General features: G+C 40.0%; 1 protein-coding gene across 6 annotated transcripts in view; it reads right to left on the reverse strand.

The window, feature by feature from the left end:
* Nucleotides 1–23358, reverse strand: part of OSBPL3 (oxysterol binding protein like 3) — a 205568-nt gene that overhangs the window by 37730 nt on the left and 144480 nt on the right. For 5 of the 6 annotated variants that reach the window (XM_060107665.1, XM_060107660.1, XM_060107664.1 and 2 more), the window contains 7 exons: nt 22590–22693; nt 22297–22389; nt 21077–21233; nt 13353–13483; nt 9905–10012; nt 3003–3137; nt 2053–2146 (listed from right to left, as the gene is read on the reverse strand). In XM_060107665.1, coding sequence (XP_059963648.1) covers nt 2053–2146; nt 3003–3137; nt 9905–10012; nt 13353–13483; nt 21077–21233; nt 22297–22389; nt 22590–22693 — 822 coding nt within the window. The remainder of the gene's footprint in view (nt 1–2052; nt 2147–3002; nt 3138–9904; nt 10013–13352; nt 13484–21076; nt 21234–22296; nt 22390–22589; nt 22694–23358) is intronic. The other variant, XM_060107666.1, reaches the window with a different exon arrangement.

Raw genomic sequence — 23358 nt, forward strand, 5'->3', positions numbered from 1 at the left:
CTAAATTTTGAAAGAATACTATACTACTACTACTACTAATGGCTAATACATACATAGCTTTTACTCTGTGACAGCTTTTCAAGAATTTTACATATATTATCTCATTTATCCTTTGCAACAACCTCTTGAGATAAACAGAATTATTGTCCCCATTTTACAGATGAAGAAACTGAGGCACAGAGAAATTAAGTAACTTGCCCTAGAACACATAACCAGTGAGTGGCAGGGCTGGAGTTAACCGAGGAAATCTGGTCCCTGAATCTATATTCCTAACCACTGAACCTCCACACAGCACCTATCAGAGTGACAGATCCTATTATGTGCCTACTGATTTGGGTGGGGGGGATAAATTAATAGGAAACATTCTAAATACCTACCATTTACTAAGGGCTCAGAGAAATTCTAGTGTGGTAATTTATCAAGACCTGGATAAATCCTATTTCCTTCTGTAGGCAATACTGTGTCCTAAGATGCAAAGTTTATTTCTACATACAATTTTTTCAGTAGGGTACTGATGTGCAGAAATCTAATCTTCCAAATACTGCCAATGAAGAAAGCTAGGTTTGGCCCAGTGTTTGTTCAAGCTAAGAAAATACTGGTCAGTAATCTAGCAAAATGGCTGTGGAATAAGATAGAGAGAACCAGCCTTCACCTCTTATATGCTTTTCCTGGCTGGTGTCAACTCAGCATAGCTGTGGTCTTAGGTTCGGGGACAAGTCCTCTGTTCCCAACTTCCACCTCTGAACCTCTACACCTCTGTTCCTCTTGGCCCCCTCCCTACTAAGGCCTCAGACAGAAGGAGGACTTCAGCATTTGTTCGTCTTCTTCATCCACAATGAGAGTTCCCATTTAGTATGTGTGTGTGTGTGTTGTTTGCCAAGGGAATAAGTGAGGCCTCCTCATTTCTCTTTCAATTTGCCTCCTTATTTTTCTACAAAAACAAGGAGCGCATGAACTTGCCCATATATTACTGGTCTTTGCCTTTCAATCACTGGTTCTCAGACTTTTCCACCAAAGGATTAATCTCTCCAGAAACAATTCAAGGAAGATACAGAGCATAATGAGCTTCTGACTTCTAGCAGGTGTGATGCTGAAAGGATATTCTTTCAGAGAACAGTAAATTTACCTGCCTTTTTTGTAGTCCCCCAAAGAGTAGGCTCTTTGACATTCAGATAACAACTCGTCATCATCGTATTTCACATACGTACTGAGCTGGCAAGCACTGATACATCAAAAAGGAACTGACATGGTCCTTGCCTTCCATGTAGATATAAAAATATGTGGTGTTCTGGCATAGATAAATCTAGAGACCCCAAGCATGCTGAGTACCAAGACTGGGAGTATTTGATGCTGCAGGACTCATATAGAGACCTGTCCAATGGGCAGATTCTTCTTAAGGATAGGTCACCTTCCTAAACAGGCTTCAGTCTGCTTACTGAACTCCTAAATCAGAGCTGTTTGGAGATAGCAGACATTCCAGGTACCCGCCACGGTTCCAACTAACATTTCCTGGGCATCACTTTCAGTCTTGGGATCAACCAGTAATAAAAGGACATCTCAGGGCACCTTAAGCCCTACCCCCACAGGGGGAGCAGTTTGTTACTCTCAAATGTGTTATCTTGAAGAATCAGAAGCTAAATTACCGCTTAGACCAGACATTTTACAATATAAGTGCTATTGAATTCCTAAACTATGAAAAGCACTAGAAACCTAAAGGCAAAAAGCTATATTCTAATATGTTTGCAGAGAGAATGTTGAACCAAATAGGGAACATCTGTAGTATTAATTTTTGATATTTATATGATAATTGGTATAACCTTACTTTATAAAATAGAAATTTGCACTAGCCAACAAGTGTATTTGCATGAATAAATTTTTCACATGTGAATGCCATGTCTCACCTAGATTATAAAACTTTGAGGGTGGGGACCATGTCTTAAGTTTCTGATGTAGAACTTGCTAAGTTCTCTGTTTGCGGCAGGTACCCTATGTATGCTTACTAGTATTCTATAAAGATCCAAACACTCAGAGATCAAACAGTTTAAATCTTACCCAAAGTCTGTCTCTCATTATCTAAATCATTACTGAGATTATCTAAGGAAAGGTTGTCACTTATGTCACTGACATATGAATCATCTTCAGAAATCTATGGGAAAGAAGAAATAATATACATTAGAGTAGACAAGCCAGATTTCATAAAGCCTTTGCTTCAAATGATCAAATGTTTTAGACCACACATTATAAACCTATAGAAATGATTTTGGATGCTGTTTTTATAAAGGCCCATACACCAGTCTGCCTAGGGGATGTTCACAGAAAATATGTTATTACAATTCGTATACATTCTTGATTCATTCTCACAAGGAAAACACATGTAAACACCCCAGATTTTAGTTATTATAAAAATTCTTATTAATTCAGACTGCTTTTTCGGAAATTGTTAGCATTTGACTAGAAAGAGTTACAAATTGCCTTTTAACTATTTGTGAATAAAAGTATCTTCTATGGAAATTAATAGATAAAAAATATTAGTACTTCTATACCGAAGGGGTAAAAGGATCAGTACTCACACTCAGAACATAATTATAAATTAATTATAACAACCATATTATAATAACTATAATAACCATAATTATATTATAAATTACTCTAGAGCAAATTCAGTGATGAGAAAATACACAAGGTGCTAACTTCTGACCCTGTAGTGGAAATAATACATTATCAAACAGCAAATAGTCAAAATCATTAACCTACAATTGAAAAGAGGTATAACGAATCAAGTAACAGAAACCAGGATGTGCCCAACACCTACTTTCATAATCTTTTTTCCCTAAGATCTTGTATCTTTTTATGCTTTTTGAGGTATGAGTTATAAGAAGATCCTCAGAATGTAATGATAAAAAGGAGACATTGAGTTTAGTGTTCCTAAATATGGGTATTTACTGAATGGGTAAAGCAGCAAAAGAGATTTGGAGGCACCTAACTGAAAACAGTGGTCAAACCTCATTTTCTGAAGAGCTTGGAGACAACAGAACTTCCTGTGCATCAAAAAACTCTGAAAGAGAGTCAGTGATGGAGAGCCTGCTTTCGTTGGAAAGCTGATGGACCAGAGTTCGATTGTCATCTCTGGAGTTTTCCTATTTGAAACACAAAACCAAAAATGCATATATTTAGAAACAGTCTCAAGAGAAGCAAAATAAACAACTGATTTTGCTGCACAATACACACGGTCACAGGCCCAGGCAAACAAGCAGCTCAAAGCAGAGGGCAGGTTCAAAGTTGAGGAGAAGCAAACCTCACACAAAACGCGGTGAAAAGCCTAGGTCTCCCCCAAACGGGCACCTTGTTTACAGGCATTATCACAGCTCAGGCACACACAACAAACCTCAAAGCAAAAAAAGACTGTGCAGGTCAGTTTTTATTCCACTTAAGACGGGAAAAATTCCAACACTCTCTGAATCATATCCTCTTATTCTCTACCACTGCAGGATGTTTCTTTTCATCCTAAAATTTCCTCTGAATTGTACTCAATGCATGTGCTTGCATGGCTGGTCCAGAGCAACACAGCTTTCTTCTGCCTCAATTCTCTCGCAGAGGCCTGTGTGCTGCTCATGAGGCATCCCTTGACAAACAAACAGTGTGTTTCAGTCCAGAAGTGCCCCTGGTGGTAGATCATTCATTATTCATGGATGAATGAGATAAATTCTCTTTGTCCGTCTCTCTCCAACCACACTGGCTGCAAGGGAAGGAAGTCCCCAATCCCCTTTCCACCCTCTCTGCAAACAACACAATAGAATATCGGGATTTTCTCCTCTTGCTGGCCCTCCATACCTTGAGTCACTGAGTCTGGACTTTTCCTTTGGAAAGGACCTAAATACTTTGGGAATATGTTTTGTATGCTACTTGCAAGTGAAAATTCAATTTAACTCAAGAAATTGAGCAACTGCATTGTGCCAGTCATGGCGGGATAGGATGATGAATAAGACAAGGTTTTTGGCCCGAGTAAGTGGTGTAGAGGACACATCCAACACACGTGAGCCCAAGACTATGGAACAGAAAGCACTACAGAAGCGGACAGGAAGGAGAGGTTGGTTCTATTAGGGGGACTTTGGTTGGGGAGGGCTTCACAGAAGAGGTGATGCCTAACTAGACCTTGAGGAACGAGAACATACTGAGGACGACATGATTTGATTCCTTTGAATCAGAGAAGACTGTCACCTGAACTTCCTGACAGCTCACATTTCTCACGGGGCTGATAGAGGAGCTGCTTATATATCCTTATGTATTTGATAAATGAGTCACAGAATAATTTGGGAAACAAAAGTTAACGCATATTATGTCTTTCCCAGAAGTTTTATGAGTTCAGGACACACTCCTCAGCCTCATAAAACGGAGATGCTACAACAGGAGGGCCCCAGCAGATGTTCATAATTAATAAAGGTCAAATGGTCTCTTTATGGAATGTTTACTTCAGGAACACATTTAAATGTGTATCCCTTTCTCTTCTAGCCAAGGTATTCATTGAAAGATCCTACCCATTTTAATATCCCTACAGCCTTTTGAAAAGCAGGCTTCTTCTCCATGCTAACAAACAAGATAGATCACTTAGGATCTATAAATAAGCATCACATCTGTCACCTTTAAAGGAAAGGTCTCTCTCCTCAAAAGAGGAGACATGGTAATGAATAACTGAGCTCCCTTAATGTTCACTGAAACAACAGAACAGTCTTGTGTCTTTGCTGTGTCACTGCCACATAAGACTCTAATGATTTATTTACTTGTTCTCCTCATTAATTTATTAATAGTCGCTCCGGCTCTTTCTGTATTTCTTCTTCCTAAGCTGATGGGTCAGAAGGATTTCTTGCCTGATCAACACTGAAAATAGCACACCTGGCCCTAGCCCTTTCTGCTGTTCCATTACTCCAGCAACTTCCTATTGATAGTCACCGAAAACTTAACAGGACTGCAGGAGCCTCCAGCCCTCAGCCCAGTGTCCTGCACAGCCCAGGACCTCATGTATTAAAATATTAATCTAGTCAGTTCAATTCAATCATATCCCCTCAAGTTTGTAAGGTATAAGTGGTTGTTTATCTTTTTTTACATTACAAAAAGATAGAGAAAAAGGAGGGAAGGGAACACGCATAATCCCATCACACTAAATCAACCGCTATAGGCATTTTGACACATTTCTCTCCAATCCTTTTTATACATATAGCTTTGCTTTGTTTTGAAATAATTGTCATCTATCTATCTATCTAATTTTATAAATTTCCTCCAAACAACATTGCACTATAACTTCAGTGACATGGACATATATACACTACCAAATGTAAAATAGATAGCTAGTGGGAAGCAGCCACATAGGACAGGGAGATCAGCTTTGTGACCACCTAGAGGGGTGGGATAGGGAGGGTGGGAGGGAGAAGAAAGAGGGAGGAGATCTGGGGATATATGTATATGTATAGCTGATTCACTTTGTTATAAAGCAGAAACTAACACACCATTGCAAAGCAATTATACTCCAGTAAAGATGTTAAAATAATTAAATTAACACTTGTTCTGAGGATAAAGGTAGTATGTGCTCAAAATAGAAAATACAGAAAGATGTAAATAAAATAAATATCACTTAAAATCCGTCACTCAGATGTGGCCCCTATTAACCTGTCAGTGTATTTTTTGTATTAAAATATTTGTATATAGATTTTTTTTTTTAGTTTGAAAAACTGGGATCACACTGTACATAGTCTTTATTTAGTCTGCCACATTCACTTAACATTATATTGTGAACTTTTCCCTAGGCTGCTAAAATTTCTCTGAGACAATGAACTTTACTTGATAGATTTACTATATATGTGTGTCACAGAGTAACCATGTCATTTATTGGAAATTAAGGGTGTTTCCAAATTTGTAAAGATGGTGAACATGTTTGCAAATGTGTCTTTGCTCGTATGTCATTATTTCTTAGAATCAGTTCTCAGAAGTAATTATTTAAAATGTTTAAGGCAAAATGTATATTACCTAATTACATCAAGTAAAAGAACCTCTATTTTCTCTATATCTTTACTGCTACAGAATACTATAATTTAGAAAATTTTTTTACTCTAATTGTTTTAATTTGCATTTCTTCATTAAGAATTAGGTTGAACATTATTTTTAAAAAAAACTACCTCTATATGTATAAATGAATAGTTGTGCTGTATACCCGAAACTAACATGATATTGTAAATCAACTATACTTCAATTAAAAAAACAAAAAAACTAGTTTTAGAGATGGGGGAGGCTAGGTCAGGATGCATGGGACCTCCCTCTGCATTTCTTTGCACCTTCCTGTGAATTGATAAATATCACAAAATAAGAAGTTAAAAAAAAAACAATTTGTATTTTGTATTTTTTTGAGAATTGTGGTGTCTTTTTTCCCATTTATTTGTTGAGGACTTAAGTTGCCTGCTCTTACTCATTAATTATTTACATATTAAAGACATTACCACCTATTTAGCATTATCTAAGTCTGTCATTTTCACTGAAAATATTTTTTCCTAGTCTTATCATTTGCCTTCTTATTTTTTCAAACACACCATCTTTTTTCCTTTCAAAAAAAAAATCGAAATCTAGTCAACGTTTCTTTTGTAATTTTTTCTATTGCTTCCACATTTAGAAAGTCCTGCCTACTCTAGCCATTTGTTAAACATTTAAATCAATATTTTTCAGTTTGAATTTAATTCATTAGTGATTCATTTTAGTGTGCAATGGAAAGATGGATTGATTGATTGATTGATTGATAGACTGATTTTTAATTTTTTGGCTGCGTTTGGTCTTCCTTGCTGCCCACGGGCTTTCTCTAGTTGCAGCAAGCGGGGTCTACTCTTCATTGAGGTGTGTGGGCCTCTCATTGCGGTGGCTTCTCTTGCTGTGGAGCACGGGCTCTAGGCACGCAGGCTTCAGTAGTCATGGCACGCAGGCTCAGTAGTTGTGGCTCACAGGCTCTAGAGCGCAGGCTCAGTAGTTGTGGAGCACGGGCTTAGCTGCTTCGCAGCATGTGGGATCTTCCCAGACCAGGGCTTGAACCCACATCCCCTGAATTGGCAGGCGGATTATTAACTACTGTGCCACCAGAGAAGTCCCAATGGAAAGATTTAAACTGCTTTCCAAATTGTTTTTGAGCTGTGCCAGCCTAACTTATTGAAAAATTCATCTCTTTCCCATTGATTTTTCAGCGTCTTCTATCATACATTTATTTCACTCTTTTATATATAAAATGGTGCTATGCCTGAGATAGTTATTCTCTCCCATTCTTACCCCATCACTGCCATATTTTCACAACTGGAGCTTCACCATGTGTTTTATTTTCTGGCTTGACCTGTCTTTCCTCTCCATATAGCAGTATGATGCTGCTGAGAAAACAAGTGCTTGGGACTCATTAGAACTGGACTTAAATCCCAGCTCTACCTCTTACTTGCTGTGTGCCCTAGAGGAAGTTACTTAACCTCTCTGGGCTTTAGCTTCCTTGTCTGTAAAATGAAACTACCATCACCTACCTCATAGAGCTGTGGATAGGATTTTGTGAGACAATGCATTTAAGTGCACATGGAATATAGCAAACGAGCAATTAAAAGAATCAAAAGTCTTGTTTTAGAGTTTTCTTTCAAGTTCTTGCTTGTTTGGTCTCTTAAATGGACTTTAGATTTAGTAGGATATTATCCCCAAAGTCACTTGGCTTTTCATTTGGAATCTAAAATAACATAAAATAATCTAGGCACTCATAACCTGATAATAGTAAATGTTCAGATTCAGAAATTTAAAATAGAAGGACTTGATAGGATATGAGAGTAATTTTTGATAAGAGGGGAGATTTTAGAATCCAAGTAGATTTTAGAACACCAAAGATGGGTAATTTGTGCAGCTAAAAGGTAACAGAAGGGAAGCAAAGAAAGTAAGAGGGCCTAAAAACAGAGCACCCTGGGCTGACCCCAGTGTGGGAACTGTCATTCCCACAGTGTTTGAGGAGCCTGGGAGCTACCCAAGGAAAGGGCATTGGAGTCGAGCTTTCAGGCTCTGGGGCGGCCATTTCCACTCACTCTCTTATTTCCTGAGGGCAACAATGGCTTTTCCCATACTGGGAAGGTCAGCCTTTCCTTTTCATGCTCTGTGAAAAGCAGGATAAAACACGGAAAACAGAAAATCACTGAAAGAGGAACTAGGTCAGTGAGACAAGCAAATCATCAATTCAAGACTCTAGCAGGTTGTTTTGGAAGCTGTGAGCTTGAGGGATGTTATCACTCCTCTTGAAGACAATGTACAGCATTTAAGCCTTCAGGTGCATTACTTGTGAGATCAATTTAAAAACGTGCATTTTAAAAGACCTGTGATTTTGGTTTCCTTTCCCAAATGCAAATAGCCCCAAGGGTATGCATTGAATATAAATTTACAGAACCATAAATGAAGGGTCAACTTGCCATTTATCTATTTAATGGCTTGTTAAATAAACTAATGTAATTAGGTGATAATTTCAAAGGTAAGTGCTGCCTGGAAGCGGGCACCAAACCCCACAGAACGCCATGTCGTTTGGCAGCAAGCCACCCTGAGTGACGGCTGGCCTCAGTGACTGAGCCCTGCTACAGCAAACCTGCAGATTCAGAGACAGCCTTCCTGGTAAGCATGTTTCTTTGCCCAGGCCTGAAATGAAGGCCCCTTTAGGTAATGTTTAGGTGCTCAGTCTTGGAGGGGACTCAGTTTGGGTCTGGGCTAAAGGATAGATGTATATGTACAACTGATTCACTTTGCTGTACACCTGAAACTAACACAACATTGTAAATCAACTCGAATAAAAATTTAAAAAATAAATAAGGTGACTGAAAAGATCTCCTGGGGACAGGGAAGATGCAGAATTTCATGGTCAACCACTGACATGTATCTCAGAAGTAATAAGAGGCCCTCCAGCCCTGCTGAGAGAGGGTATCACCCTCATCAGAAGAGGGTCCCATCAGCTCAGGACACAGCCTGTGCTTCACGTGAAGGTGGGTGCCTGGGCCTTTCAGTCTGATTGATTCCAGCATCTAATCTTCCCGTTGCCCGACACAACAACTTTCCAAGGAGTAAAGGAATTGTGTCAGGGTTTTGTTTTCTTTGAGGACAGAAAAAGGAGGAGGACGAATTAAGATTAAACATTAGAAACTCCTTTAAAAAATTTACAATGCCCACCTCTTGTACCTGGCCTTCCTTTTTTTTTTTTTAATGCACCAGTCTAATACATTTGTTAATGAAAAATTTAGCACAATCGAGGCAGGCGTATAAACATAAGAGATTGCTAAAAACAATTTTGACCTTCATTACCCTTTTCCACTGATTTTTTCAAGTAATCCACTTGTATTTTTCTGAACTTTCTCATTTTAAACACAGTCAAAGAATATTTTGGATAAACATCCCAAGTCTTGAGAACAGACATTTTTAACATACTATGAACCGACCAAGACACTCAACTGTAATAGTTCTCCCCCTCTGAGGGTAATCACAGGAAAGGGAGAAGGAAATAGCCACATGGAAATAGGAGAGTGGTTCTCAGAGAGGGAGCAAAAGAAGCTGGCTGGGAACTGGGATGCTATAGGTTGGAGAAAGTGAAGTTTTTTTCAGAAGTAACAGGAGAAAACATTTGTCTCTGTACAGTCCCCACTCCAGTAATATCAAGAGAAAAGGGTGATCCTTAGGAGGAAAATGGGGTAAAGAAATACAAAGGGAGGAAGAGTTCCAGGGGGAAAAAGCAGTTTAGAAATGCAGCTAGCAGCATACTTTCAAGGAAGCCTTGGGAATCCTCAGTCGTCCATAGTGAGGGGAGCACCACTCCCAGGGGCAGCAGGGAGGCCTGCGGGGACAAGGCACGGCGACATCACCAGACGAGAACCTTACCCACCTCTGCCAGACGATCACCCGACTTGGTAGCAACTGGGAAGTCGAGGAGCAGAGACTCAGCATGGATTCTGCATAAGCGTTCTTTAAGATCTGTGTTTTGTGCTAGGGCCTGGAACACGTTAAAAATAGTGGGGCTCCGTTAATAAATGGATGTTTCAGAAAAGCACAGCAGCGGGCCCAGTGTGGCGGAGCCCTTGGGGGCACTTCCTTGACTATTTTTCTTGAATGTTATCCAACAGGATACTCCTGAGATGCCTGGCAGATACAAGATATTAAACACTGGAAACGGAGGCCCTTCTCGAATCTCATTTCCAGGGATGGAAGTGGGGTTAGTAAGGCTTTCCTTTCAGTGGAGAAGGAAATCACAAACACCTACAGCTCTTATTACTCGAGGTTTCTCGGCCCCTCCTCCTTCCCAGCGGCCTTTAGACTCTGACTAGCTTCCTCTAAAGATCCCAAGCTTCTCTCTCTCATCTTCAATAAAAATGCTGCTCTTACCCCTTACGATTGGACATATTTTAATGTTATTTAATTATCACACTAGTTGAATTGGATCTTAGGAAGTGTGCTGAGAAGATTTTGTGGAGGATTAATTTTACTGTTTTACAATATAGGTATTGATTGCTTTATATTCAATCTTCATAATTAAGATAATTAAAAAAAAAGAGCTTACTTACTTGGGTAAGGGCTAAGGACCAGGGCCCTGGGAAGGGGGCTGTGAGATGTGACCTCATGTCAGCCCACCCATATCTCTTATTTCTCACTGGACAGGTGTGATTCCCTAGCCCATCCTCCCAACTAAGAAAGTAAAAGAAGGTGTTTCTTTCATGCTGGTATCCCCTATGACCAACTGTTCTCCAAATGATCTGTTTTTAGAAACAGATCACCTGATTCACCCACACACACTCCCATAGTCAGCTCCCCAGGTGCTTGTACACAGATCCATCCTGTCTGTCTGTCTTCCTGACTCTCTTCTGAGAAGCTCAGAGCCTTTCCCATCCATCAGGGCCCACAGGGTCTAGCTGCTGAGAGCATAGAATGATGTCTATATTCAACCCACTGCCTAGATCTCAAACAAGAATTTTGGTTTTATTTTTTAGTACCCACAGATGGAAAGGGTTACCAGGAAATTCTCAAGGGTCATTTAGGAAACACTGAGTAGATGTTTCTTAAATCACACAACTACATCTAATAACCTCTACCAGGCACTCACTTTGGCCAATATGTTGCTGGTGTCTTAGTGTAAGTGGCTAGAATCTATACCACTGGCTAGAATTCCATATGGTCTGAAAAATGTGCTATTTTAGTAGCCTCTCTTTCCTTTGTAAGCCACAGGCAGAAGAAAGAAAAATACAAAGATTGCACATACGGCACAAATGTATTCATTCTGATGGCCCTGAGATAACTCTAAAATTCTTATTTTTAAAAAACAAGTCTTGAATCTAATCAGGAATCCAAGACAAAAAGGAAAGTATCATTCTGTTTTATCTTAAGTTTCCAAAATCCTTACCATGGATGAGGGAGAACTCCTTAAGAGAAGGTAATGACTCTGGACTAGGATACCATGGCCAGGTGGGTCTCATGGCCTCTCCCAGACCAGCAGATTAACAAAATAAGGCCAGACCTCCACAGGAGGAGGGCAGGGGACAGGAAGACGACAGTGAAAAGGACTTTGGGGCGCCCATCAGAGGTACCTTCTAAGTGCACTAAAGGCCACCCTGCTGGGGACAATAAGAAATGCTTTTACCATTAAAAAATAAACTTAAAAAAACAAAAACAAAAACCACCTGCTTCCTTCAAACCAAAGCAGCACCCAGTGTGTGGCTGGCTGTCCATTACAATCCAAAATGGGCGTTTCTATCTCTGGGTCTACAACATTAAGACTCTAAACATGGAGTAAATCTATGTTATTTTTTATTTCTTTCAAAGATAACATACTGGAAATATTCAACTGAATGAATATTCCTTAAGTATCTTAAAATGACAGTATGTACCACTGGTAATGTATTTACCATTAACGTTACACCAAAAGCATTGCTTTACTTTTCTCAGTAATATGATGAGTAGAAAACACGGGTGGGTATTTTCTAGTTCTCTCACTGCCTGAATTGGCTTCTGAAAACAAAATCCTAAAATTCATCTCCCCTACCTGACCCTACATAGAAAGTTCAGTATTGCTTCAGATGGTAGATGGTAATTTCACATGTGTGCACACACTCTCTCCCTTTTCACAATAAGTGTTCCACATACAAGCAAAGAGTAGGAGCAGATAAGTATGTTCTTTTAAAAGTTCTCCAGATTTCTGATAGATACAGAGATAATAGCCAGACATTGTCAGCTATTCAAAACAGAGTTCTAGGATACTGCACTTCAATGGAGTCCAGCTCTTCTGAGGAATAAACGGGAATCGATGAAAAAAAAGGAGAGAGAGTGAATGACAGGACGGCTTACTGAAAAACGTTTGAGGCTTGGCAGTGATTTTTCTGTTGTTATGAAGGCACAATAGATTGCCTGACACTCCTTAGGACATCTCTTTGTGCCCATGGGGGGAGCAGGTGGGAGCTGAATGTTTGTACTATCAGATCAAATCACTTTTCTGTCTTTGAAAGAGACGTGGTAGAAACAGGTAGATAGGATCAATGCTGGGCAGCAGAGAAGAGTGTGAATTCAAAATTTCACTCTGTTGCCTGTACCTGTCAATTTGGAAAGTCAGTCTAAGCTTGTGAAGTCTTAGGTATGGAAATCTGCAAACTGTCAGACTTTGTAAGCATTAACAAACAAATGTCAAGACAAACATATAATGGGAGCTTCCCTGGTGGCACAGTGGTTAAGAATCCGCCTGCCAATGCAGGGGAGATGGGTTCAAGTCCTGGTCAGGGAAGATCCCACATGCCGCGGAGCAACTAAGCCCTGTGCCACAACTGCTGAGCCTGTGCTCTAGAGCCCGCAAGCCACAACTACTGAAGCTCGTGCGCCTAGAGCCCATGCTCCACAACAAGAGAAGCCACCGCAATGGGAAGCCCGCGCACTGCAACAAAGAGTAGCCCCCGCTCACCGCAACTGGAGAGAAGCCCGCGCGCAGCAACAAAGACCCAATGCAGCCAAAAATAAATACATAAATAAATAAATTTAAAACAAAAACATATAACAAAAGCTTTACAGAAACAGAAAACTCAAGATAAATAGGAGGAAACCAAACAGAGTATCTAATGCTCAGTGAAATACTAGCTACTAAGATTTTGAGTAGGCTCAGCTTTGGTGTTTAGAATAAGCAGATCTGATGAAAGGTTAGAATGTAATTTGGATAATGTGTTTGGTTTTCTCATGAATTTTCAATACAACCTTGGAAATCATGAATTTTCAACATAACCATGGCAATGGAAAATATAAAATGTTCATGAGCCTGGACACACTGTCAGGCATTTCCATGACACAGACGTGTAACTTACAGATGACAGGGCGTGCTTCAGACCAAGGACCTGGGCAGAGGAGGAGACGGAGACATCCTGCTCCATCAGCTGCTTCAGTTTCTCTCTCTCCGTTAATATGGTATCAAAAGCTGACCTTAAAGTGAAGTAGACTATAAAGATATAATCATTATAAAAAGGAATAAAAGAAGAGTCATAATTAAAAACAAGATATATAGAGATGTATTTCTTATAAAAGAACTTAGAAAAGTAACAGCTATGAATATTTTGCGTCCAGCAAATGTGCACCTAATTGACTTTAAAAAAAATACATCTGAAATGTAATACCAAGAGTGAACCCTAATGTAAACCATGGACTCAGGGTGATAATGATGTTTCAATGTAGGTTTATTGATGGTTAACAAATGGACCACTCTGGTGGGATGTTGATAGTGGGGGAGGTTATATATGTATGTATTGGGGAGCGGGTATGGGAACACTGTACTTCTTGTTCAATTTGCTATGAACCTAAAACTACTCTAAAGAATAAGGTCTATTAAAAATTTGAAAATCACACATATTTGTCAATTCCAAAGTCCCTATCCACTATAAAATTCCATGATTTTATGACCTGTCACCAAGATATTTTGACACTTGAAAGGACTATACTTCTCAATTATCAACATTTAGTTTTGTTTGTATCTCCAAAGACTGGAAGTGTTTGAAAACAGAACTTATTGGTTGTCAGAAGGAAAACGGTAAGGATGCAGAGGAGAAACTAGAGAGCACCTTAACTAGGTGTCCAAAATTAATCACTAGTGAGAGTCAGATGGACTTCGTGTACCTTGGGACTTTGTGTGATACCCTGAAAAAGACACACTATTGTTTTTTTTGTTTGTTTGTTTGTTTTCTTTTTGCGGTATGCGGGCCTCTCACTGTCGCGGCCTCTCCCGTTGCGGAGCACAGGCTCCGGACGCGCAGGCCCAGCGGCCATGGCTCACGGGCCCAGCCGCTCCGCGGCATATGGGATCCTCCCAGATCGGGGCACGAACCCGTATCCCCTGCATCGGCAGGCGGACTCTCAACCACTGCGCCACCAGGGAGGCCCCACACTATTGTTTTTGTGGTACACAAGCCAGAGACAGGCCATCTGAATCTGCTCAGGAGGAAACATCAGACAACCCCAAAATGAGGACCATCCTATTTTTTCAAATTGGCCTGTATTCTTCAAAAGTGTCAATTTCATCAGAAAGACAGACTCAGGAACTGTTCCTAATTATAGGAGACTAAAGAGGCATGATAGGGCCTCCCTGGTGGCGCAAGTGGTTAAGAGTCCGCCTGCCGATGCAGGGGATACGGGTTCGTGCCCCAGTCTGGGAGGATCCCATATGCCGCGGAGCGGCTGGGCCCGTGAGCCATGGCCGCTGGGCCTGCGCATCCGGAGCCTGTGCTCCGCAACGGGAGAGGCCACAACAGTGAGAGGCCCACATACCGCAAAAAGAAAAAAAAAAAAAAAAAAAAAAGGCATGATAACTAAATGCACTCTATGACCACGGACTAGAGCCTGTACTGAAGGGGAAAAGAGCTATTAAGGGATGTTAATTGGATAATTGACAACATTTGAATATGGAAGGCAGAATAGGTAAAAGTACTGTTTCAATGCTAAAATTCCTGAATTTCATAACTAAACTGTGGTTAAGTAACAGAATACCCCTGTTCTTAGGAAATATACACTATAGCATAAAGGCATAAAAAAAGACATGATGTTTGATTCCTATTCTCACATGGATGAGAAAAAATAAATGCACACACATCTGCATGTGTGTATATATATATGTCTCTGTGTGTGTGTGTGTGTGTAGAAAGAAAGAGATAAATGCAGCACAATATTAAAAATGGTGAATTTGGATAAAAGACATATGAGAGTTCTTTGTATTATTCTTGCAACTTGTCTATAAGTTTAAAATTATTTCAAAAAAGGTGTTACCTACCCTCTTCCTTGTTAGTCCTTCCAGCTGCCTGACCCAGAATCCCCCACCTCTCAACGTGGCATTCCACCACTGGTTCACTTTAGTGAGCGTTCAGGTACAATGAGAGCTCAGTGTTACTAGGCACTCAGATGCCTGAACTGAAGTTTTAAAAACCGTTATTAGGTGCAGCAAAACATTCACCAAGTTTCGATCACATAATGTACAAGTTGCCTCCTAGGGATAAGGCAATTGTCATCCGAATTACTGATCATGGAAATCACGTGTGAATATTTCCAATCTCCTTTAATTCTATTTTGTTTTAGAAAGGCAGGAAGAAGGAAGAGGCTGAGACATACTTCTCCTCCAATGGCCTGGCATAATACTGAACTGCCTGGCGCTGCACTTTTTGAGGTACTGTTACTCCAGAGTGGCCGATTCAGTATCACAGAAACTAAATATGCACGACTGAATTACTCCCCTCATTCCACAGCCACGCAGACAACTGAACCCCTCTCGATAGGCTGTCCCTAAATTGTCTGAGGTTGTGGTGTTAAGCCATAGACTTAGAGCATCTTCACAAAATCACAGGACAAATAAGCCATTTGTTTAAATGCACACACAAATGATGGGGCTTCTGTTGACAGAAGGCAGGGGTCAAGGGTCAATAGGTACTGAATTTTCTAACAGTGTCTATGGAACATGCTTAGCTCTTTGATTTAAACAATTCAATTGAGCACAATAACAGGCAGCACAACATAGCCACCAATAGTGTGAGTTCCCACATCAGCCCTGGATTCTTCCCAGCTCCATCACTTACTCACTGCAGGACTTCGGACAGGTATATTATGCACCTGGACCCCAGTTTCCTCACTTGTAAATAGGGATAATAATAGCATTTACTTCATAAGATCGTTATGGGGATTAAATCAGATAATGTAGGTAAAGCACTTAACCCAATGCATCGCATATAATAAATAATAAATGCTACTGCAATAATAATAGTGGTGGTGATGAAAGAAACATACGAGGCTGAAAGTGGTGATGACTGCAGTCTTTTGAAATATGGGCAGCAGTTTTAGGATACTTGAGTCTCTTGCTGGAACATTATTTATAAATAAATGCACAGGGTAGAAGTTCTATGATGGAGAGATTGACCAGAATCTACTGAGCAGTAGAAGCAGTGGACGCTCTCACCCAGAAAGCAACAAGCCCTGCAGTTAACTCACTCACTGCATTTTAGGTCCTTTTAGATAGGCACCCCTACCCCTTGCTACTCCACAGGATACCCATGCCCATCTGAGTGGGTCCCTGGGGGAACACCTCGTCACTGTCATTTTTTGGTAAGTTTACTTAGTATCTTACTACAATTCTTTTCTTAATTGAGGTATAACTGACATACAACATTATACTGGTTTCAGGTATACAACATAATGATCCAATACTTGTATACATTTGGAAGTGAACACCACAATAAGTATAGTTAACATCTGTCACTTTACATAGTTACAAAAAAATTTTTTTTCATTGTCATATTTATTGCTCTAAATTAAACAGATATGGCACTCAGCTGGCTGCCACTTTACCAAATCAATTCCCTTGGCTTTCAGATGGCCTTCGGTAAAGCAAGGCATTCAACCAAACTAGAAGATTACTATTACTATTTGTAAATGAAGATTTCTCTCACTGCAAAGATTTTCCACAGGTTGCAGGAGGTGTATCCCTAAAACCTCACTTTTTCCCTTCCAAGGCAGAATGTGAATATCCACTTCTATCTGGAGTACCCTGACCCCAGTCCTATACTAGTCCTTGCTTTCCCATCCTAAATCTGCTCACCAAATATGGTAATTTTTGCTTGTATTACTAATAGAACACTCTCTCACAAAATCTCCTTGTAACAAGAAGCAGCAGCATGATTTCTGTTCAGTGGAAAACAATCATAGAAGATAATTACAGAATTTGAGAGGCCGAAGAGTCAGGACTACTTTAGGACATTTAACAAATGAGGCAACTGAGGCCCAGAGAAGTTAATCAATGAGGTGAAAGTCCCACAGCTAGTCATAACAGAGGTGGCCTAGTTGAATGCAAGTTTTCTGACTTAGCTTGTATAAAGGGTTAGCTCCAAAAAGGCTTATTATTTACAATGTTTGCTGACATATGTTTCCAGGAACTTTAGTTCCAGAGTGATAATAACTGACAGCAGTTTGGGGACAAGGGAAGAGATTTTCCCTAACAACTTTGAAAATTTGAAAATCATTAAGTTAAACAAAGCTAACAGGCTTCTCTCCTGCAGGACTTCTCAGGGCCTTTAATATTTACTGCTTCTTGTGTAAATGCAAAGCAGACTATAGTCAGCAGTGTTTTCCAAACATTTTAAATCATGGAATTCTTCTGCTTTTTAAAGTGTTATATGGGCAAAGTGTTCCATGAAATACATTTTGGGATATGTAAAAGCCAATATATGTAAGGCAAATTACTTATGACTTTTAGACTTTAGTACATTTTGTTCTCTGTTTGCTTATATGTATGTCAACACAGACACAAAGCCAGACACATGAACCACTGAGAATTAGTTCAATGATACACCATAAAAATCAAATTTATAGCCTAAAATACACAACAAAGACTTTTTAGGGTGTATATTAGTTGCCTACCATTTGATCCAACTTCTATGAGACAGGGAGAATTCAGATGCATTTAACAAGCTGAAGAAAAAGTAGGTAATATAAGACTATTTACAACAACAGTGGAATTCTTGCCTTGAGCTCAGCTGCTCTGAAGTCATGGTCAATAGATTAGTGATGCAGTTAAGAAAGTACAATAAAAACTGTCAGTAACAAAATCAGGCTTACAAAGGAAGAAAAGTCAAGATGCTTCAAAAGTTTGAATGGAAGTGAGAAAGCAGGCAGGGTCACAGGACACAGGGAGAACCTGAGAACTGTCTTCATTTCATGAGGCTTCTGAATTACAGCCTCTGTCAAAGGGACTCCCCGAGATCTTTCAGTCTCTGCAAGTACGCTCTAAAACCACAGGAATGAAACCAAGCTTGTTGGGCTCCCTGTGGAATTCACTGTTCTGTTCGCAAGCCTGTGGGGCATGGGCTATAGTTGAATAGGTGTTCCTGGACTTTTCTCGGAGCACAAATCTTGACCTAGTCTAGGTATGTGGCAGCCCTGCAGCCAGCTGGTTTTCACAAAGCCCAAAAGACAGAACAGCTGGCTGAGGCCCATTATACACCTTGCACAATGTCAGGCCCTCTGCAGGAGGACAGGATCAGGGGATCAACTCAATATAGCAAACTCTGTCCTCGTGAGGAAGCAGCTTCTTCAAGGCAGGTAAAATCAGGATAGTTCCCTTCTGCAGGGAGGCACTATCTTCTCATTTTTAAAAAGACAGTGCATATTATTAAAAAGTAATGGCACTGTATAGGAATTTCCTCCCACAAAACCTAAAATGAAACAACCTAATTACAAGTGGTCCTTTAATACTAGGGAACCACACTGGGGTGTGTGAAGATCTTTAAAGGGGTGGGGCAGGTAATTCTTCCCATTTTACAGATAAGTTGTACTGCCAAACATGGACAAGGTTCTAACGGTCACTTGGACAAGAGTTTGAGGTAAGAATCTGTAAAGAGCATAAAATGGTTTCCTCATAACCAACGTGTTTTATTTTAAGTTGGTAGGGTAAGGGAAAAGAGCCAAAGGAATCAGTGATGTAAAGGAAGAAAAATACAGGGTGACGAGAGAAAAGCAAAATAGGAAACGTCTTCTCTCCTCCCACTTCAAGTACTGCCCTCCCATTTAAAAAATGTTAACTCATTTTATCCTTTAAAAAATGATAAATCTATGATACTTTTTTAAAAAAAGCAGAATAAGTACTCCCAGTCTCCATCACTAAAATACTGGTTTGTATCCTCTCAGACTTTTTTAATATACCTATATATGCCAGATTTATATAGTTTATTTTTTCCAAAAAAAAATGGGATCATACCTTATATTTTTTGCTCAATATGTTATGTCAATCTTCCAATACCTATAAAAATAAAAATAACCCTGGCTACCCCATCTGTGCGGGCAGTGAGACAGCAAGTGAGGAGCACAGACTCTGGGGTCAGGCAGGTTAGAATTCAAGTCTCAGGTTGGCTACTTTCTACCATGTGACCCTCACAAAGTTCTTTGGCTTCTCTAAGCCTCAGGTTTCTTACGTGTGCACAGAAAAGAGGTTACAGTCATACACACTCTGCGGGTTGCTGCTAGAATTCAATGAAATACTGCATGTTAAGTGCTTATTGGCAAATACCTGACATGACACTGTGTTCGATATAAGGTAGATATTATTATTGTAGCTGTCGAGTATTCTAGTATATGATTACATTGCATTTTAAAAATCCAATCCCTCTACTGTCAGGCATTTAGGTTATTTCTAATTTTGTTTTTAAACTTTCTATCGTGAAATTTTTATAGACTCACAGGAAGTTACAAGAACAGTACAGAGAAGCCCTGGGTGCCCTACATCCAGTTTCCCATGGTGGTAACATCTTACATAACTCTGGTACAACATCAAACCTGGGAAATTAACATTGGTATAACCTACAGCTCTTATTCAGATTTCACCGGTTTGACAGGCTCTCACTTGTGAATGTGTGTACACGTATGGTGGTCAATGCAATTTTACTGTATGTCTAGATTCGTGGACCCACCACTAGAATCAGGATATAGAGCTTTCCATCACTACCAGGATTCCTCTTACTAACCCTTTATAATCATACTTGCCCTCCTCCTTGTCCCTGACCCCTGGCAGCCACTAATCATTTCTCCATCTCTATGCTTGTATCACTACAAAAGTGTTAATAAGTTCAATCATACACTATGACACCTTTTGAGATTGGCTATTTTAGGTCAACATGGTGCCCTTGAGATCCCCTCCACCGTGGCGTGTATCCACAGTTCATTCCTTTTTATTGCTGAGTAGTGTTCCACTGCATGGATGTACCACCTTTTGTTTAACCATTCATCTGCTGAAGGACATTTGGGTTGTTCCAGTCTTTGGTTGATACAAGTAAACCTGCTCTGAACAGTTGTGTATAGGATTTTCTGTGGACTTAAGTTTACATTTCTCTGGGATAAATGCCCAGGAATGTGAATGTTGGGTTGTATGGTAAGTACATGCTTGGTTTTATATAAAACTGCGAAACTCTTGTCCAGAGTGGCTGTACCATCTTGCATTGCCACTAGCAATGGATGAGAGATCCAGTTTCTCTGCATCCTTACCAGCTGTCAGTTTTTTTAAAAAATTTAGCTATTCTAATAGGTGCATGGTAATGTCTCACTATGCTTTTGACTTGCATTTTCCTAATGATGGTGAAAATCTATTTCTAATTTTTGATATGATAAACAATGCTATGATGGATATCTTTGTTTGGATAATTTTTAAATTAATTCCTATGAATGAATTCTTCAAAGTGGAATTGCTAGATAGGCAGACTTTTTAAAAACTTGAAACATGATGTCACATGCCCTCCAGAGAAGTACCAATTTACGCTCTCATCAGCAGCATATAAATTGCTCAGCCTTTAAAGTATACTTAAGGCTCTCACCTTCTCCCCTACAGAGTTAAAAAGAAACTTCTTGCCAATACACTCTGTACTACCAGGGAAATAAAATAAAAATTAGATTGTCTGAAATCCTAATAGAGCAGAAAACGAACCAACTAAGATTCCCCTCTCCAAGGACATCCCACATTCGGACGAACATTTAACATTTTCATCAAACACATTAGGAAGAAAGAAAACTCATTTACCTTTATGGGCAATATGACACAGATCTTCTTGCATTTTAGAAAACTCTGATGAGGTTTCAGAGCCATCGGAATAATTTTTTTCTTCTCCAAAATCTAGTGTTGACAAATTAGGATTGGAGGAATGCAGTCTTACTGGGCCAGAAAAAGGTTTTGGGACCTGAAGTGACACCAAAGGGAGATATTTCTTTTTAGATACGAATCGCTTAGAATATTTACTTGTTTCTAGGACTGGAAAGTACTAAGAACGTTCTATAGAAAAGTCTTTCTATTGAGTGATAACTTATATGAAAACTCAGGAAAACACTTGTCACAGAAACTTTCACTGGCTTCTTGCGAAATAAAAATGGGTGAGAAATCACGTTTTCCTTTGGAGGTGATCACAGCATTAAAGCTACAGGTTGAAAATGATAGCTAAAGCAGTTGGGCTGTTTCTCGTTTATATTCATTTCCTTTCTCCTGGCAATAATCACCCAGCATCTAGGTTGCTAATAGTTAATGGGATAGATTTAAAAATGTTTTCTTTACTTGCACCTGGTGCTTTTTACGAAACAAACCTCCTTCTCACATGTTTATATACAAATCACTCTTTGCTTTCAAAGTATTTAAGTTCAACCCATAAAGTGCTTTGAACCAGAGTTATTAATATATGAGTATAACAGTTTCTGTAAGTTTCTGATTTATTTTGACCCTGACAATGCTGCAATTTAATATGCAATGGCTGAGCCGCAAATCGTGGCTTCTGGCTTAGCCGCGCATTGGGAAAAGTCAGCGGCTAGTGTTATGCAGTGAACTTCTGATGGGGGATTGGAAGGTTGGAGACAAGAGGCAAGAGAGAGTCTGTACAATGTCCTGCTTCCAGAGACTCCAGCCAGTGGACTCAGAGGGATGGTGAATCCACTGAGTTGCAGCAGAAGAGGTGAGTCAGAGCACATGACCACAGCAGCCACAAATCAATGCACACACCGAAGCAGGGAAGAGAGCACACAGGCTAAGCATTAAAGAAGGGGAAACCAAAACCCTTTACCCAATATTCATTACATGCTTATTCTAGTATTCAGAAAATCTTCCAGAAAACCTAAGTGACTGAATTCCTCTCTCTGCACAGGGTATTTGAGAGAATAACTACAGAATATTCACTTGTCTATTCTTCTCTTTGAGTCCAAGGAGTCCCCAGCATATGTCCATGAGGAAACCAGCCCGTGGAGGGAAGCAAGGGTTACCTGAAGCGTTCCTTTAGCATCTTTGCCAACAGCTCTGGACCGCCATCTCCTATGTGATCTTTTTTCCTTTTTGGGACTTTCAAAAGCTCCACCCTTTGTTTCAAAACAGGAAAGAGAGCACAGACAGTAAGGTCTACCAAACCAATAGGGAAAGACACACCAAAGCGACCACCTCCATCCCCTTGAATCTGGCTGAAGCAACCAACAAGACAACTTCCCTGTTAGTGAAAGGCTGGGAGGAGAGAGGAAAGCGGAAGAGTGCCAGAATGAAACAGAAGAGGGATCTGGCTAACCTGGGTGACATTGATAGCTGGAGCCGAATATGTCCGATGCAGGACGTCCATACTTTGCAGGAGCTGGCTCATCTCCACCAGGCAGGCATGACAGTGTGCCAGGTCTGTGGGAGAAAAGCAAGAGGATGAGTCAAACACAGTTATCTTGCATTCAAGCTTCCCTATGCCAGTGCCAGCTACTTTTCTCATTTATCTCTATTTGCTTTTACATCTCATAAGGATAGGAAACTTCACTTCCCTTCTTACAGGAGAGGCAGTAGACAGTTGTGGTTAAGGGCATACATCTGGAGAACCACGCTGCCACAGTCTGAATGTACTTTACGAACTGTGAATCTTGGGCAAATTACATAACTTCTCTGTCTCAGTTTCCTCATCTGGAAAACGGGGGTAATTATATACCTATCTCACAGGATAATTGAGTTAAAAATGAGGTGATAAATGCAGAGTACTTTTAGAGTACCCGGCATATGGTAAGCACTAAATAAATCAGTCTTCACCATCATCATCATCATTATCATCATCATCATCATCACCGTCACCATCATAATCACCACCACCATCATTGTTACTTCTAATCTTTCAGGAACAGGCTGTCACTATCCGATTTTAAGGACCCAACACAACTTAAATGAATGAAATTAAAATGAAGGGTGTATTGGTCTCTAAGGATAACGTTGTCAATCATGGACCTGCAAGAGGACCACGATGGTCCTCCACAGATTGACCTGAGAGGACCTACGAGCATCCTCAGTCCAGTTCCTGGGTCACT

The sequence above is a fragment of the Mesoplodon densirostris genome, chromosome 9 (assembly GCF_025265405.1).
Source record: "Mesoplodon densirostris isolate mMesDen1 chromosome 9, mMesDen1 primary haplotype, whole genome shotgun sequence".
NCBI lineage: Eukaryota > Metazoa > Chordata > Mammalia > Artiodactyla > Ziphiidae > Mesoplodon > Mesoplodon densirostris.